General features: G+C 46.0%; 1 protein-coding gene across 1 annotated transcript in view; it reads left to right on the top strand.

Moving 5' to 3' along the window:
- Positions 1-433: 433 nt before the first annotated feature.
- FNDC1 (fibronectin type III domain containing 1) overlaps positions 434-17,081 on the top strand; it is a 101,668-nt gene continuing 85,020 nt past the window's right edge. Inside the window, exon 1 of the mRNA XM_058534059.1 lies at positions 434-590. Coding sequence (XP_058390042.1) covers positions 482-590 — 109 coding nt within the window. The 5' untranslated portion in view covers positions 434-481. The remainder of the gene's footprint in view (positions 591-17,081) is intronic.

The raw sequence follows: 17,081 nt of genomic DNA, 5'->3' as shown, positions 1-17,081 counted from the left end.
CCTGGGCTTGGCAACCATTGGACGCGATGGGCCATTTCCCGAGCCAGAAAATGAGAGAGGTTAGACACGGGAGGAACTTCTCAGGCTACTTCGCCGCGGACAGCAGTGACCAAATGTTCCGAACCGCCAAGTGGGGTTCCGGGGCTCTCGGGGCACCCTGAGCCGGGGCCCCGCGCCCCGCCCGCCTCGGCCCCCGCTGCCCCCGCCGCCCCCGCCGCTCCATGCCCCCGCCGCCGGCAGGGGGCGCCCATGCTCGGCTAAAAGGCGCGGCCGGCGGCCGGCGGCCTCAGTGCGGAGCGCGGCGGCCGGTGCGCGGGCCGTGAGCTATCGGCGCGGGGCCGGAGTGCGGCGGGCACGGCGCAGAGCGCGCAAACCCACACGGACGGCGGGATCCGACGGCGGCGCCTCCGCGCTCCCCGACTCCGGCCCAGCGCCCACTGGCCACCCGCCCCGCCCAGCGCGCCGCGCACCCGGGCTCCCGATGGCGCCCGAGGCCGGGGCTCCCCCGCGCGCGCGGCGCCCGCTGCCCTGGGCGGCGCTGCTGCTCCTGGCCGCGCTGCTGCCCGTCGTCTCCTCGGCGGGGGCTCCAGGTACGCGCAGCCCGGGGCTCGGCTGCCCGGCCCTCCGCGCCGCTTCTCTGTCCACCTTCTGTGCACCACCCACCCCGCCTGTCGCTCCGGGGACCGTCGCCCCGCTCTGTGTTGGCTGCGTGTCGTGTCACTAACCTGTGCGTCCTCATCGCTCGCAGGTCGGGGCGCGGAGGGGCAGCTAGGGACGCAGGGTCTGGGTACTTGGCGCCCGCGCGCGGGAGGCGGGCGCGAGGACACCGTTGGTGCCAGGGGAACCCCAGCGCCCTCGGTTTCAACTTTGCCGTCGAACGCCCCGGAGTCGGGATACTGGAGCAGTCTAACTTCCCGGGGAGATTCAGGCAAAGGAGGGAAAAAAAAAAAAAAAAAGGAAAAGAAAAGCGACCTCTAGGCGTTGCGGCGGGGGTGGGGGTGATGTTTTCCTATGACCAGAATTTCTCCGTGGGCATCCTTCTTTCCTCCAGTTCACCTGCCCCGAAGCAGGGATGCCTGCTGGAGGGCAGCCCTCGGGAGACCAGAAGGGAGGCAGAGAGGCAGGATTCTTCTAGAAGCGCACAGGGAAAAGCTGCGAGCTGCCGCGGGGCGGTCGGGTACCCCTGTGCCCAAGGAGAAGCCGTGCTCTCCCGGAGGCCGGTGCATCCCGGCGGGAACTTTGTCTTGAGAGGAGCAAGAGGGAAGTGGGAGAGTCGGCTCGGGAGAAGCTAGGCTGAGGCTGGAGACGGGGACGGATACTTTCTTTGAGGGCTGAAATGTGAGCAATGCTTTCCAGAAAATGCCAGCTTGCTGTTGTCAGATTTCTTGTATGCTTCCCGCACAGGGAGACAAGTTTGTGGTGGTTTTTCATCCCAAAGCCTTTGGCGGCCCTTGTTCCCACCTCCTGTGCAGGCATTTTCACACTTGAAACTGTGAGGCTTTTATTTATATCATCGACTTGTCGGAATCCAAGAAGTCCACATTTTTGTTGATACTGTTAACTCCCAGCTGGGTTATAAAAATTCAAATGAGATTCCAGTGAAGGCTACTTGCTGTATGATGCTATTTAGTGTTTTTATTGCCATCTTACTATGAGGGAAAGGGGGAAAAGTTGGGGGTCACATTGCCATGTGGCTCTTTTTTGTGGGAACATCATACATAATGCTTGCTCAGGTTTACACTAAGCGCCCAGATGCCGAATGCCACTTTTTCACAAAAGGCAGTGCCAGTTGTAGGTTTTGTTTTCTTCTCTGTTAGCGATCTCTAGGAAAGCATTCATGGAATATTTTGTACAGTTCTTAACAAGAATAAAACTATTTTTAAACCGTTCAATTTCCCCACCTACAACTCGTGGCTTTTTTTTTTTCCTTCCAAGTTAAAATTTTCTGATTGTTGAAAGAGTTTTTGTTCCCCAAACGGACTAAAACTGGAAGCAATGCTGAGCTGGCTTTGTGACGATTACAGTTTTATTCTGTTAGATTCCACTGCCACCTGCCCGGTGGGTTAATTTGAGCACATCTGGACTTAGGGATGTTTGTGATAGCTCCCGGAATCCTGCCGGGTTCCGCACTCCTCCTTGTCTTGCCTTCTGCTCTGTAAATCACTGAGCTGTGGAATGTTGGAGCTGGAACGCTTGCTGGCACTTCTCTCTACTCTGGTGACGTGGGACTTGCAGTAAAATGATGACCAGACTAGAAATGGACAAAGGAGGTGAAGCACATTTTGAAATGAATGTCTACTGCATTTAAACGAAATAATAGAAGGAAAGAAACAGACATAACCTGCAGATAGCTCTCTGTGCTGTGAAAGAAATCATGGGGCACATGATTGATTTCATCTGTTCCTCCAAAGGCTTCCTGTCTGTCTTGTTGTACATAGCTACAGTCACCGCTCCGGAATTGTATTCTTGGTCTGACGGCAAGGCCGTGGGCACACTGCTCCCTCTCTGGCTGAATAAATGCATGGGCCAGCAAACTGCTTGAGTCAGGCCCTCCCCTGCCCCCTAACCCTTTGGAGCCAGAATCGCTGTAATGAAGTCACTCAGAACCACATTCATAGTGGCAGACCACCACAGCTCAGAGGGACTTTCCTTAAAACAGAGGTAATTTGCAGGGCGTGCTGAAGGTCTTAAATAAACCCTTCAACTTGGTGGTCAAGTTGAAACATGAAACAAAATAAACAAGTGATGCCCCCCCATCCATTCCTACCATAAACCACTATGAAACCATTGAAATTATGATGGCGCGTGCCAGTCTGATAGGCTACATTTTTCTAACAACATGTGGGGACACACACTCACATACATTTATAGCGGTAATCTTAGGGTGGTTGTGGGTGATTTTAATTTTTTCTTTAAAGACCCTTTCAGGGGGCCGGCCCCGTGGCTTAGCAGTTAAGTGTGCGCCCTCTGCTACTGGCGGCCCGGGTTCGGATCCCGGGCGCGCACCGACGCACCGCTGCTCCGGCCATGCTGAGGCCGCGTCCCACATACAGCAACTAGAAGGATGTGCAACTATGACATACAACTATCTACTGGGGCTTTGGGGAAAAAAAAAAAAGAAGGAGGATTGGCAATAGATGTTAGCTCAGAGCCGGTCTTCCTCAGCAAAAAGAGGAGGATTAGCATGGATGTTAGCTCAGGGCTGATCTTCCTCACACAAAAAAAAAAAAAAAGACCCTTTCAGGGAATCCACAAGGTCAAAACTATTTTCAAAGTAATGCTAAGATACTGTTTGCCTTTGTCACCATGTTGACATTTGCAGCGAGAGTGCAAAATCTTGGTGGGTAAAACTTCTGGTTCTTTAGCAAGAATCAGGGCACTGGCACCATAATGAACTAGTGGTCATTGAATTTTTTGGGCCTTTGAAGTTAAGATATGCCAGTTTCAATTAAGAATGTCCTTGGTTCAACAGTAAAAATTATTATATTTTACCAATCTCTGCCGTTGAATGCGTGTCTTTTTAATGTTCTGTGTGAAGACATGAGAAAGGCACATAAACTTCTACCCACATTCAACAGTAATCCTGGGGAAAAGCACTTGTGTGGTAGTTTGAGCTGTGACGTGGACTAGCTGCTTTTTTCATGGAACATCTTCACCAGAAAGAATGACTATAGACGAACTAGTTATTCTGACCTGGGAATTTCGCTGACATCTTCTCAAAAATGAACCAAGAGGGCCCACCCTTTGTAAAATAACTTCAGTATACGCTAGTATACTGTCTCGCTGTGATAAAATTTGAGATTTCAAGTGAAAATTAGAATTGTGCCAAGTCATCTCCAGCAGCGTAAGCTTGAAAGTTGCCCAATACTTAAAATTTTTTCTCACAAGATCAGTGGTGATATAAATGAATGTGATTTTAAAATACTGCATTATAAAATGTGTCAACATTTAGATAATCTGCATAACCAAGTGAACCAGTAAGTCCAAGTGACCGATGCAGAGGGTTACAAAATCTTGCCTGGCTAAAAGATCCAGCCAGAATGCAAGGTAGCCCAATGGATCCTTAATGTAACAAAATATGAAAAATTCTTTATGTGGTTTCAGATTTTACATTGTAATCAACCTGCTACTTGATGAGTTTTGGTGTAGTATCAAAGCTCCATAAGGCTATTAAAATACTTTTTCAACTATGTGCCTGTGTGAGGCCAGATTTTCTTCAGGTACTTCAACCAAAACAACCCACGGCAATAGACTGAAGGCACAAGCGGGGAGGAGATCTCGCTCTCTTCTGTTGAAGAGATTTGCCAAAATGCAAAATGATGGCACTCTTCTCGCTATTGCTTTTTGTTTTGGAAAAGTTATTTTCCATAAACTCCAGTTTTTTATGTCAATGTGTCATGGTTTACTACTGCTATTTTAAAATGAATTAATAAATACATAGTTTAACCTCTTCCTAGTTTTAATTTCTGGTCAGTAGATGTCAATAGAAAAAACCCACATAAATGTAATCTCTGTGGATCCTCATCAACTTAAGAGTAGAAAGGAATCAGAGAACATAAAGTTTGATAACCACTGGCATGTAGACGGGCAGTAGGTTCAACATCAAGATGCCCGGGTTTGAGTCTCAGTGCTGTCATTCACCCGCTGTGTGGCCTTGGGCCAGTTAGTCAATCTCCACTAGACCAAGCGAATGGAAAGAGTCCTTCCATCTCACAAGAGCTTTCCTGTGACCCAGTCCACCTCCAGCTCTGAGAGTTTCCCTCCTACTTCTGCCCTCTTTGAGAGGAGGAGATGAATATACCCTTTCCTTTTATCTTGTGCATTGGAGCCCAGTCAGATGAAAGAACTCTTTTATTCATCAACTGAGCACACAGTTCATTACTATGGAATTAGAGGTTGTAATAAAATGGCAGAGTGACAATTCACGCCCCTGGAAAGTTATCACCGGATAGTGCCAGAGCATTATCAACATGTCTTACCAAGGCCACTCATATCTCTGTTTAAGTCATAAAAGCCATTCCCTGAAAACAGGCGGGGGGGGGTTGAGGAGTAGAGGGGTATATTAGTTTCCTGTGGCTGTTGTAACAAATCACCACCAACTTAGTGGCTTAAAACAACACCAATTTATTATCTTACAGTTCTCGAGGCCAGAAGTCCGCAGTGGGTCTCACTGGGCTAAAATCAAGGGCTGTGCTTCTTCTGCAGGTTCTAGGGGAGAATCTGGTCCCTGCCCTTTTCAGCTTCTAGGGGCGCCTGTGTTCCTCGGTTCGTGGACCCTTCCAGCAATCGCATCACTCTGCTTTCCTCCTCACATCACCTTCGCTGACTCTGACCGTCCTGTCTCCTCCTTTCACTTACAAGGACCCTTGTGATTACATTGGATCCACTGGCACAGTCCAGGATAATCTCTCCATCTGCAGATCCTTAACTTAATCACATCTGCAAAATCTTCTTTGCCGTGCGAGGTCACGTACTCACAGGTTCTGGGGATTGGGATGTGCACGTCTTTGGGGGCTGCTATGCTGCTACTGCAAAAGATGAGGGTGGGGGTGGGGGGACCCTAGACGCAAACATTTCAGGAAGGTCCTCACCACCCTTCACCAGTTAAGATGCAGGCCTGTCTTCATTGTTCCCCATGGAACTTAGGGATTTTTTGGGTTATAATTAAACCTCCTGTCAGGAGCTTTTATTTCAGTTAGAAAATATAGAGGTCAGTATTTAAAAGTATAATAATAAAGGAGAGAAAAGAATATATATGTATGTGTATTTATTTGTTAATATATAGACTATTTATGTTAGGATACATCCGAAACTGAAATCTTGGGTGCTGCCTTTGGGGAGAACTGGGTACCTGGGGGCAGGGATGGATATTGTTTCATTAGTTCTTTTACCAATTTTAGTAGACACATATTAGAGCATTTGGAGTCAGAGAGGCATTGGTTATACATGTGAGCTAACATCCTCTTTTCCTTCCTTCCAGAAGTTATTCTTGTCTTAGTTACAAAGAATATGAATTTAATTCAATTCTGGGGAATTGTGTTACTATTATTATTTTATTAAGGCATATTCCTCAATATGGAGCAGATGGTTAAAATTTAGAAGTTCTGAATAAGGAATGTTTGTGCCACTGAGTATTGGATGACGTCACGTGGAAGACGCATTTTTCTCCCCGTTCCTTTTCCGCTCTCAGCCCCGCGGGCGGCCGCGCTTGCGCTCCGCGGCCCGTAGAGGGCGCTCCTGGCCTGCCCGCGGCGTTTCCGGCGCCCGCCGGCCGCTTGCCTTCCCGCCCCAGGAGCTGTGGCTGCATAGAGATAAGAAAATTAGGACAAACGTTCAGTTTTCTGCTTTGGTGTTCCCTTAGTGTTTGCCTTTTTGCAATTTTGCTGTTCTTTGGAGCTTCCTTCATATATGAAGTCAGGAAAGGCAAACGACTCGTTAAGAGTGGAAGCGACTCCATGTTGGTAATTTTCAACTGATCATTGGTGAGAAAGCACTTTGAAGCCTAAACCTCAGCTGGAGTCTTAGCAAATTCTAAGGCAGATTTATAAACGTAGCAAAATAATTGGAGAGCTGTCAGTGTTGGTTACTCACATTTTTCTACTGTGGTCCTTGTATGTGGAGGAAATGATTAAGTGACACTATCATCATAATCTATAAAGTACAATCTACATCATTCTGTTTTCATCTTTATGAGTTCTTAGGTGTGCATTTTCGTTTCCTGTTAATAATAACTGGTAGTTAAAAGTGCCACAGAGTTAACTGTTTCCCCGTGTGTCATTTCCTTTAATTTTCACAGCAACCTTGTGAAGTTGGTGGAATCCTCATCTTACTATGAGGGACCCGGGTTCAGAGGGATTAACTCATTTTCCCAGAGTCAGTAAGCTAGTAGGTGGTAGTCCCGGGATTTGGACCCCAATCTTCTGGATGCAAATCCCATGTTCTGCCTGCAGCATATCCTGGCTCCCGTTGGTTTGGAGGTTTCCTTTATTTCTTTTGTTTCCTTCTTTAGGTCAGGGTGGGAGCCGGCACCGCCATTTCTGATTTGCTAGGATGCCCGTCTCAGTCTACACTCGGATACCATCGCTGTGGGCTGTTGAGAAATGATCTGTCACACACCAAAGCGTGTTGAACTCGAGTAGGGTTTAACTTAAGATGAAGTTGCTGCGAATCGTGTTCCCTGTTACAAATATATTTGGCATTTGGATATCAGCAAGATCCTCTCTGTGGGAAGTGCCCTTTATGAGTGGGTCCTGTTAAAACTTGCCCTTGAGGCCAGTGCTGTGCATCTAGTTTGTTCCACAGACCCTTCAATGTTTAATGCAGTGGTTGGTTCCCTGTGAATGTTTGATCCTTACAATGGAATTCACAACCTCGAACCTGTCAGCCTTGTATTTTAACCAGAAGACTCCCGCAATTCAAGTTTGTTTACAGCGGACCATTTAAATCAAGGAATGATGCTGAGAAATGTTAGTTGCTAACCTGTGGGGTTGCCAGATCCCTCCCTCTCATCGAGGTGGAGAGACTGGAATAGTAATGACATTAAAGTGGTTTGAACTTCTCAGAAGAAACGTGTCATTTAAATGCTGGGGTTTGTCTTTAGGGATTATCTTGTAGTGTCATCTCTTCCTCCACTTCTCTAGCGCTGACCCGGTTGCTGATTTGCACTGCCTGACCTTGGGCAGACTCTTCAGGCCTGAGTTTTCTCATCTGCAGAATGAGGGGACTGGACTATAGACATGGCGGTGGGCCCCGTCCAGCTCGAACTTTGTGTGGCTCTCTATTTGAAGGCCATCCATTCATTCATTCATTCAGTCAGTCAGCAAATGTTAGTGTGTGTCAGATGCAGAGATACAAAGTCCCATAAACACAGTGCCCATGTGAGAGAATGCACAGGCAGGGGCGGGGGTGGGGGACGAGGATACAGATAGTGTGGTACATGTTAGGACAGTCCCTGGGGATAATCAGCCTGCAAGGTCCAGGACAACCATATCTGAGCTGGGTTCTGAAGAGGGAGTGGGCGTCAGTTAGAGAAGGAAGGCAAGGAAGGACATTTCAGGTGGAGGAACAGACCACGCTGCACATGAGAAGGTGTGGAGGCAAGAAGCATTGTGGCGCAGAAACATGAGTGTTCTGGGTGGCTCTTGCAAAATGGTTCCCTGGAGGAATGGTGGCATGCAGGGTTGGAGGGGTCAGCAGAAGCCAGCTCAGGAAAGTCCTGGAGTTTGACCATAATCCAAAAAACCTATGGCCATTGAAGGAGTGTCCACGGTGCAGCACGTCACTGGGTCTGCGGGATCTTGCACCGGCAGCCGAGTGGAGGACGGCACTGGAGTCGGGCCAGGTGGGGCAGTTGATGCTTCCATTCATTGTGGTTGGGCATTCTTTTACATCTGCTTATTTATCTGGGGCTTTGGGAGTTTCTTCATTATAATATAGACCAAGCTGACAGCTCCTAACTACTGTCTTTACCTTCAGTCCTATCTGACGTGACTCGTAGGTTCTAGAACAATGTCATTTTGGAACGGGTTCCAGGGTACCCGGAGTCTCATGCATTCACCTGTGGGCAGATTGGTAGGCTTTAGTGAAGGCAGTCGGGTCCTCTGCCATGGAGGGGAAGGCTGCCTCAGTGGCACAGTCTCATGAGGGCAGTGCCGTCTCATCGTCAGAGTGGGTTTTTTTTTTCAGTTAATGTATTGTGGTCATATTGGTTTATAACATTGTGAAATTTCAGGTGTACATTATTATTTATCAGTTTCTGTATAGACTGCCCCGTGCTCACCACCAATAGTCTAATTTTTATCCGTCACCATATATATGTGCCCCTTTACCCCTTTCACCCACCCTCAAACCCCCTTCCCCTCTGGTAACCACTTATCTGTTCCCTTTATCTATGTGTTAGTTTATCTTCAGCATATGAGTGAAGTCATGCAATGTTTGTCTTTCTCTGTCTGGCTTATTTTGCTTGACATCATACCTTTAAGGTCCATCCATGTTTTTGCAAATGGGACGATTTTGTCTTTTTTTATGGCTGAGTAGTATTCCATTGTATATATATACCACATCTTCTTTATCCGTTTGTCAGTCAATGGGCACTTGCTTCCACATCTTGGCTATTGTAAATAATGCTGCGATGAACACAAGGGTGCATAGATCTCTTTGAATTGTTGATTTCAAGTTCTTTGGATAAATACCCAGTAGTGGGATAGCTGGATCATATGGTATTTCTATTTTTAACTTTTGAGGAATCTCCGTACTGTTTTCTCGCAGTGTTTTATAGAATAACGTTCCCCTGCAGAGAAGGCCCAGCCTTTCCGGACCAGTGGTGGCACAGCTGTGTAGCCGTCACTGTGATGCTTCCGCTCAGCAAACGGAGAGGTCAGGTGTGCCTCTCACACAGAAGGCGGGTGGTGTGTTGTGTTTCATGCGGCTCAGTTTCAAAGAATGCTTTAAGTGATCATTTATCAGGAGTCTCCTGTCATGTGACTTTTTCCCAAGCATAAAGGTCGGGGTTTTAGACTTCACTATTGGCATAAAGACTATTTTTTAATCGTTTTTAAAAGTTTTTAGTTTTTTAGTAGATTCACAAGCAATTGGAAGAAATAACGCCGAGATCCCACGTGCCCTTCACACAGTTTCTCCCACAGTAACATCTTGCTTAGCTGTGGGTGCAGGCTCCCAGTCCGGAATCTGACGTGGGCACAATCCAACGTGTGTGTGTATGTGTGTGTGTTTCTATGTAATTTTATCACGTGTGTAGATTGTGCGACCACCACAGTCGAGATACAGAATGTTCCATCAGAGGGATCCTCGTGCTGCTCGTTTATAGAAACATTCACCTTCCTTCTTCTCCTCCACCTCAATCCTTGGCAACCGCTGATCCATTCTCCATCTCTATAATTTTGTCATTGAAGAATGTTATATACATGGAGTTGTACAATATGTAACCTTTTGAGATTGGTAAAAGCCTATTTTTCAAGAGTATTTATTTTTGCCATTTCTGCTTGAGATCATTACAGTTAGCGTGCAGGTGTGTGATTTGGCAAAGCAGGGAAGTATGGCTACTGCCCTGGTCCAAGCCTCCTTACCTGGATTATTGCAATCACCTCACTGGTCTCCTTGCTCCTGCCCTCTCACCTACACTCTATTCTCAAAGCAGCAGCCGTGGTGATTCTCACGATGCATGAAGTCACAGAACCTTCCAATAGCTCATCATCTCTCTCAGATAAAAACCAAAATCCTAACATGTTTTCGAGGCTGCACATGGTCATCTTCAACACCATGCCTTCCCTCACTATCAGCTGCAGTCCCCGGGCCTCCTTGCTCGTTCTCTAATGTGGTAGGCACCTTCCACCCCAGTGCCTTTGCACTTACTGTTTCCTTTGCCTGAACAATTTTCTGTATACATCTATGGATTGATCCCTCACCATCTTTAGGTTCTTCATGCAACATCACCTTCACCTGAGGCCTTAGCTGACCACTTGCCACCATTATAACAGTGTAATCCTATCCCTCCCCCAGCACATCTTATCCTGGCTTCATTTTTCCCCACAACCTTTATCACCACCTGCTAGTTTGCGTATTTCACTTTTGTGTTTGATAATTGTTTGTCTTCCTCCACTGGAATGTAAGCCCCATGAGGGCGGGGCATTTTGTGAGTTTTCTTCACTGAAGTCTCCTCATTGCCTAGAATGCTGCCTGCAAATAGTAGATGCTAAGTACGTATTTGCTGAATGATTGGATGTGCTTTCTTTGATATTAATTACATATGATAGACATTAAATGCATTTGTCTATGTTGACCTGACACCAGCAGGATATGTGGGCGTGGTGAGTGTGGGACAGTCCCCTGCGTCCCTCTCACGCTAACCCTGTGGGGTCAACACATGAGTTTTGAAGAGCATTGGCCTGTGTTGGAAGTCGGGTCTTCAGCTGGAGTGAAGAGTTATGCTTACATGGTGTACGAGTTTCCTAGTGCTGCTGTAACAAAGGACCACAGACTGGGTGGCTTTAAACAACAGGAATTTATTCTCTCATAGTTCTGGAGACTAGAAATCCAAAATCTGTAGGGCAGAGTCATACTCCATCTGAAGGCTCTAGAGAAGACTCCTTGCTTGTCTCTTCTTAGCTTCTGGTGGTTTCCGACAATCCTTGCTGTGTCTTGGCTTGTAGACGCGTCACTCCAGTCTCTGTCTCCGTTGTCACGTGGCATTCTCCCTGTGTGTCCTCTTATAAGGACACTGGTCATATTTGATTAAGGCCAACCCTAATCAAGCATGACCTCATCTTAACTTGATTACATCTGCAAAGACCCTATTTCCAAATCACATTCACAGGTACTGGGGGTTAGGACTCAACATATCTTTTTGAGGGACACAATTCAACCCACAGCACATGGTATGCCTACCAACATGATTCCTTTTCAGTAGGTGAAAGAATTCATGCAGCTTCCAACACTGGGCCATAGTTGAGATGTGGGAAGACGTGAGTCACTGTGTTGCATTGTGTGTGTTGAACTGTCAACCCAGAGTTCCAAAGACCTACGCACATTCAGTGGGCCTGATTCATAGAGCAAGCCTGGCTAGGTCTTTCATTCATAAAGTAAGTAATTAAGTAATTAACTCAGATCTTCTATAGGCTCTGAGGCAGAGGCAACAAAGACTTAATAATAAAGAAGTTGGGATTGATATAACAATAAATAATGATATGGAATGTGATAAGTGTAGCAATATAGGATCATCTAGGACTTTCTAATCAACGTCTACTTGCCAGATATGGTGTTAAGTTCTGAATGTTTCTACATTGATGCACATAGAATTGTCAGATCAGCAAGAGAAATCACCAAATTTGTCTGCGGATTTTGCCTGGAGAGCGCGCCTTGATGTGGATCCAATCTACATTTTTCCCCTATTCAGTAAAATCTGGGAGGCACCACTGTCTTTCTTTTATCTAGTTTGTGTTCTCTAGTTGAGACTTCCAGGTGATGAGATGAAGCGGCCTTGCCCTCCCACTGGATGTCGGACTCTCTTTGACGTTTGTGTTATGGAAAGCCGCCATGTTCTCTTTCTGCTGTAACACGTGGCCTGGCCCTGCTCTGTTTTTTAATACCATTTTCCACCCCACTCAACAATTTCCCTCTATTGTTTTCTGATAGACTGGGAGAATTGAAGCATCTTCTTGTGGTGAATAACTCTCAGAATCCACGTGTACCTACAGATATCCCAGCAAACCACAGCCAAAGGGAAGAGAAAGGAGGGGCAGAGAACACCAAGCTCCTTGACTTCCCTGAGACCTGGGCTGCTTATTTTACAGGCTAATCTGATTTAAATGTAAATGAGATTTTGACTCTAACACCTAGGGAGGAAGAGGTCTGGGAGAGGAGACACAGGCTATGGTCTGAGCAGATTGCATGTCTCTCTTGTGCAACAGGAGAGTTTTGACTTGGGGTCTCTGGGATGAGTTCCATAGGGTCCACTGATGCTCTGAAATTGTAATGAGTTTTCATTTCAGGAAGCCATTCAGAGCATTCTGAGGGGTGAAGGGTAGGCTCGGGTAGAGTCGCAGAGAGGGCTTGATTAAATGGCCTCTTAGAATTCAAGTCGTAGAGGGCAGTGGCCAGTGCTTCCACACATGTGAGAAATCTCTAGCCAAGGCCCTCCATGAATCCCACCAATGCCATACTTTGTTCTCTGCTCACTCTAGCTTGAGGAGGACTTCTTTTCCTCACCCTTCTGAGCCCTGATAATGTTTGTTATTGGTATAGCACTCAGCTGATATTAAATGTCTGATATCCTAACTCTCCTTTTCATGTGCCAATATAGTGCTTCCCTTGGGAGCCTGGAGACCATTGCCTTTCTTATGGATCTGTGAATTAATTCACTTATAGTCCCCGGGCAGCGCCTTGCTGGTAACTGCGTCACCCAATGAGCAACCCCTTCCTAGACATTTACCTTTGAAGGTGGGGAAATGTGTTGGAATCTGAGTAGAACTACTTAGTCATGGAAAGTATTGAAGACCATTTTAGACACACAGTCGATAGGCCGATTGAGGAGGGGAAGTTGGATCAGATTACCCAAGCTTCCTTTCAACTTTCAAGATTTAAAAATTCTAAGTCAAAGTGTATTTCCCAAGATTGAGGAAAATGAGGACTCCAAGCCCAGTCCTGCTGTGTGAGGAAGGAGAACTGGCCGGGAGCCCAGGGTCCGGGAATCCTGCGGGGTCATCTTCTGTTGGGTGTTAAGGACATCAGCCCTTCCGATGCTCTTCTTCCTACTACCGTCTCTCACATTTGTTGAGTGCTTTGTGATTTTCTTTCACGTTTTATTCTGACATCAATCCTTTGAGGGTAGCTGTAGAAAAGGAACTGATTAAGTTCGATATTTGCAGAGAGAGACTTTAGTGGCCTATTTGCTTTGTTTGGGGGCCTTGAATGGGAGTGGATGTGTCCTAATTACAAGGGGAGAAAAATGGACTCTTCTCAGCCTTTATTTCACTGGACACTGATGGACATTCCCTTCTACCTGAAAATCTCTCCATTCCTGTCTTCCCTGAGGCAACTTGTTTCCTGGCTCTCCTCTTTATCACCGGTATTTCAGACTTAAAAGGTCTTCTCCCAGCCATCCTTCAGACACCTGTGGTCTTCAGGTCCCCCTGGAGATGTCCTGTAGACAGTTGGGCACAATGGAGCTCAGAGAAAAAGCCAGGGCTGGAGTTATGAATTTGGGGGCCATCAGCATATGGACAGTATCTGCAATCATGGGAGTAGATGTGCTAACTTATGGAGACCGACAGAGGGAGGGCATGCAGGGAAGAGGGAGGCCAGAGGCTGGGCTCTGAAGCACTCTAACCTTTGAGTTCTGGCAAAGGGGGGGGAGCTGGCAAGGGAGACCAGTGATGTGGAAGAGAAACCAGGGAGTATGGTGTCCCAGAAGGAGGAGACTCTGGGGTCAGGGAAGACGGGAGAAGAGGTGCTTCCAGGAGGAGCAGCGCTCAGCTGATGTGGAAGTAAAGTAAGTCGAGGGCCGAGAGATGAGGATTTGGTAACATGGAGCCCTCGTGGCATTGACAAGAGCTCGTTCAGTGCAATGAGCTCATGTAGCCTTGTGAATTCAGCTTCCACTGATGGCTTTCAGTTTTAGACCTTTGGTCCTGATTTCTCTCCTGCCAACATTTATCCCTTTTAGTTATGATTACAGCTGAGAGGGAACAAAGCATAGCAGAAAGAGCGTGGTCTCTGGTTTTGGATGGGTCTGGGTTTGACCACCATCATTTACTAGCTGTGTGCCCTTGGCCAGTCACTGAACTTTCTAAGACTCAGTTTCCTCATTTATAAAAATGGGGATACCAAAGCACAGTTCACAGGGTTTTTATGCAGGCTCAAGAGCTAGTAGTTATGATAATGTATAATAATTACAAGATAACTCTTTTAATCACCTCTGGATCCCCAGTGCCTAGGTCAGAATCTGACACATAGTAGGTACTCAATGAATACCTGTTGCAGAAGTAAATTATGGCTGAGACTCGGTAGGTATACAACAATTGTTCATTTCCTTTCTTCTCCTTTACATCTCTATGTAATTTTTCTTTATCACAAATGGCCCCACTGCAAAACTTAAATTCTTTGCTCATTAGGTGTTGTGCATTTTTTCCTCTCCATTGATAGATTATTTGCCTATGCCCGTTTGTAACCACTAAGTGATTATCTGAAATATTAAATATTAAAAAATAGTTTAAAAAGTGATTATCAATTGCAATCTGGGTTGTCAGTGGTTCCATGTGGTAGCTGGCTTCTGGTCATGTCTGCCTCCTTTACCCTGTTTCCTACCTACCTCTCCATAACATTTACTAGGCCTGACTTCTAAGGGTATTTTTCAGGGAGCTTTCTGAGTAAGATGAGTGGTGATTTCAGCGACAGTAATGCCCAAGTATTTAACATAGCTAGACAATGACTTTCACATTTTGGGAAAAGGAATGAATTTTCAGGGAGTTTTTTTTGGCTGGCATATCCAGCAGTTTATAGTAGGCTGAATTTAAGCTGGACCAGCTAACAATGGTTATTCTTTAAGAAACTATTTCTCAGTTGCGAATTGAATTTGAAGAATGTGCAAAAGATCCCACAAAAACCTGGAAAGCACTGGGTTTTAGTAGGGTCTCTGATGCCGGTCAACAGCAGGCGTGAATCCTGTATTCCCTTCCCATCCTTAGGCATTTTCTCTTTAGGGTTCCTTGTTTTCTTATTGTTGTTATAAGTAAATATATCTATGGACTCCCTTCAATTCCATGTCTCTAAACTATTCTGGAAAGTGGTTTAGATGGGGAAGAATTCTTGTTTTTTCTCTGGAACAGTAAATTGTAGCTTTTGCTTACATAGGTTCCTGAATAAAATGGCCAAGAGCTTTAAATCCTAATGATCAAATTCTGCCAGCTCTGCTGGTTAAGTTCTCTCTAATTTCTGGCTGCATCATTTTCTGGACAGATGTACGTACTCAAGTCCATGACATCCTGACAAATAAAGCATTGACACTGTCAAAATTAAGTTCCCAGAATGGATCCCTTAAAAACAACAAACAGAAAGAGATTAAAGTTGGAACAAAGCAACTCGCATTTAGAAATCAAGAGAAAAAGTGACTTGATTTTATGGATCCAGAAGTGATGATATCAGGTGGCAATGGAGTGGGCTGCTGATAACACAATATCTGATGAACAGGTAAAGGAACTGTTTCTCTCACCAACCAATAAACTGGGGAGCAGAGAGGCTATCAGGGACCCAGGGTCTTTTTATTTTTCGATTCTGCCATCCCTAGCCAGGTCCTCATTCTTGGCTTGTCACTTCATGTTCCAAGATGGCTGCTGAACCTCTAGGTATCATGTTGACATCCCGGGGGGGAAACAAGGAGGAAGATACAAAACGCCAAAAGCACATGACAGCAAATCCTGACCCCTTTACAGTGCTTTCCTGGAAGTGGCAGCAGTAACTTCCTCATATGTCTCATTGGCTAGAATTGATCACATGACCACCCTAGCTGCAAGAGAAGTGGAAGGGTCATGAATATTTAGTATCCCAGCTTCCATTGTAGAAGAAAGCAAGGGAGGAAGAAGAAGCTGGAAAGGATTCTTGGGCACCCAACTCACAGTATCTGCCACAACAGTTCTGAATTCAGTGCAAGCTGCTGAAATGTTATAAACTGGTTGGGAAACTTGACTTGAATGGCACTAATAAAAATTCAACTTAAAATGTCTCAGAAAACATCTTGAAAGAGCAGGCAGATTCATTTTAAGAGTATCTTTTTGGGCTTGAGAATTTGATTATAGTTTTGCCACTTGCTCTTTGTTTTGAAAAGAATTCCTTGCTCCTTCATTTTATTGTCCGTTTTTGTATTTTTATGCTTTGTAGATCCTTCCCAAGTTAGAGGAGGTGGGAAGGAAAGAAAGAAGGTAATTAAGGGGACTAATGTGAGGTAAACTATATTAACAAATATTCTGTCTTTCTCTCTTCACCAGTTTCCTCCCAAATATAAATAAACAAACAACCTAGAATCTAGAACAGTCTAGGCAAACTTTGTCTGAAGGGAGCCATTAACCCTTTGGTTAAAGGCTGATGAAAGCATTTGAATGACAGTCTTTGTTTACCAGCATCACAGGATTGTGGCTGCACTGAGAGTGCAAGTGGCCTTGGGTGGGAGGTTGGGGGTCAACTCCTGAGGAGAAGGGGCAAAGGAGAGGAATCACTGTCCGTGGAGCATCTGGGCTCTTTCCTTGGGAAGTCCCCATGTGCTGGCTGGAGGCTGGTGGCTTCAGGTGTGACCAGCTTATGTGCAGCATCCAGGGGGAACAGTTTACTGAAGCCAAGTGTGAGGATCACCTCTTTTCCTGACACATGGCCACCTGAAATGCCCAACGTGGAGAATCCTTGCACAGGGACGGATGAGGGTGGTGGTGGTGCTGACATCTGAATAGGATAGAAATGGACTCAGACAAACTCTACTTAAAGATTAGCCAGTGGCTCCAATTTTTAGATTTGGATGGCTTCACCATTTGGCTTCTTTGAGCTGATGGAGAAAAAATGTGATTCACAATTGTATTCAG

Source organism: Diceros bicornis, chromosome 39 (assembly GCF_020826845.1).
Source record: "Diceros bicornis minor isolate mBicDic1 chromosome 39, mDicBic1.mat.cur, whole genome shotgun sequence".
Lineage (NCBI taxonomy): Eukaryota > Metazoa > Chordata > Mammalia > Perissodactyla > Rhinocerotidae > Diceros > Diceros bicornis.
The sequence above is the reverse complement of the archived record's forward strand: the minus strand, read 5'-3'. Positions and strand labels throughout refer to the sequence as shown.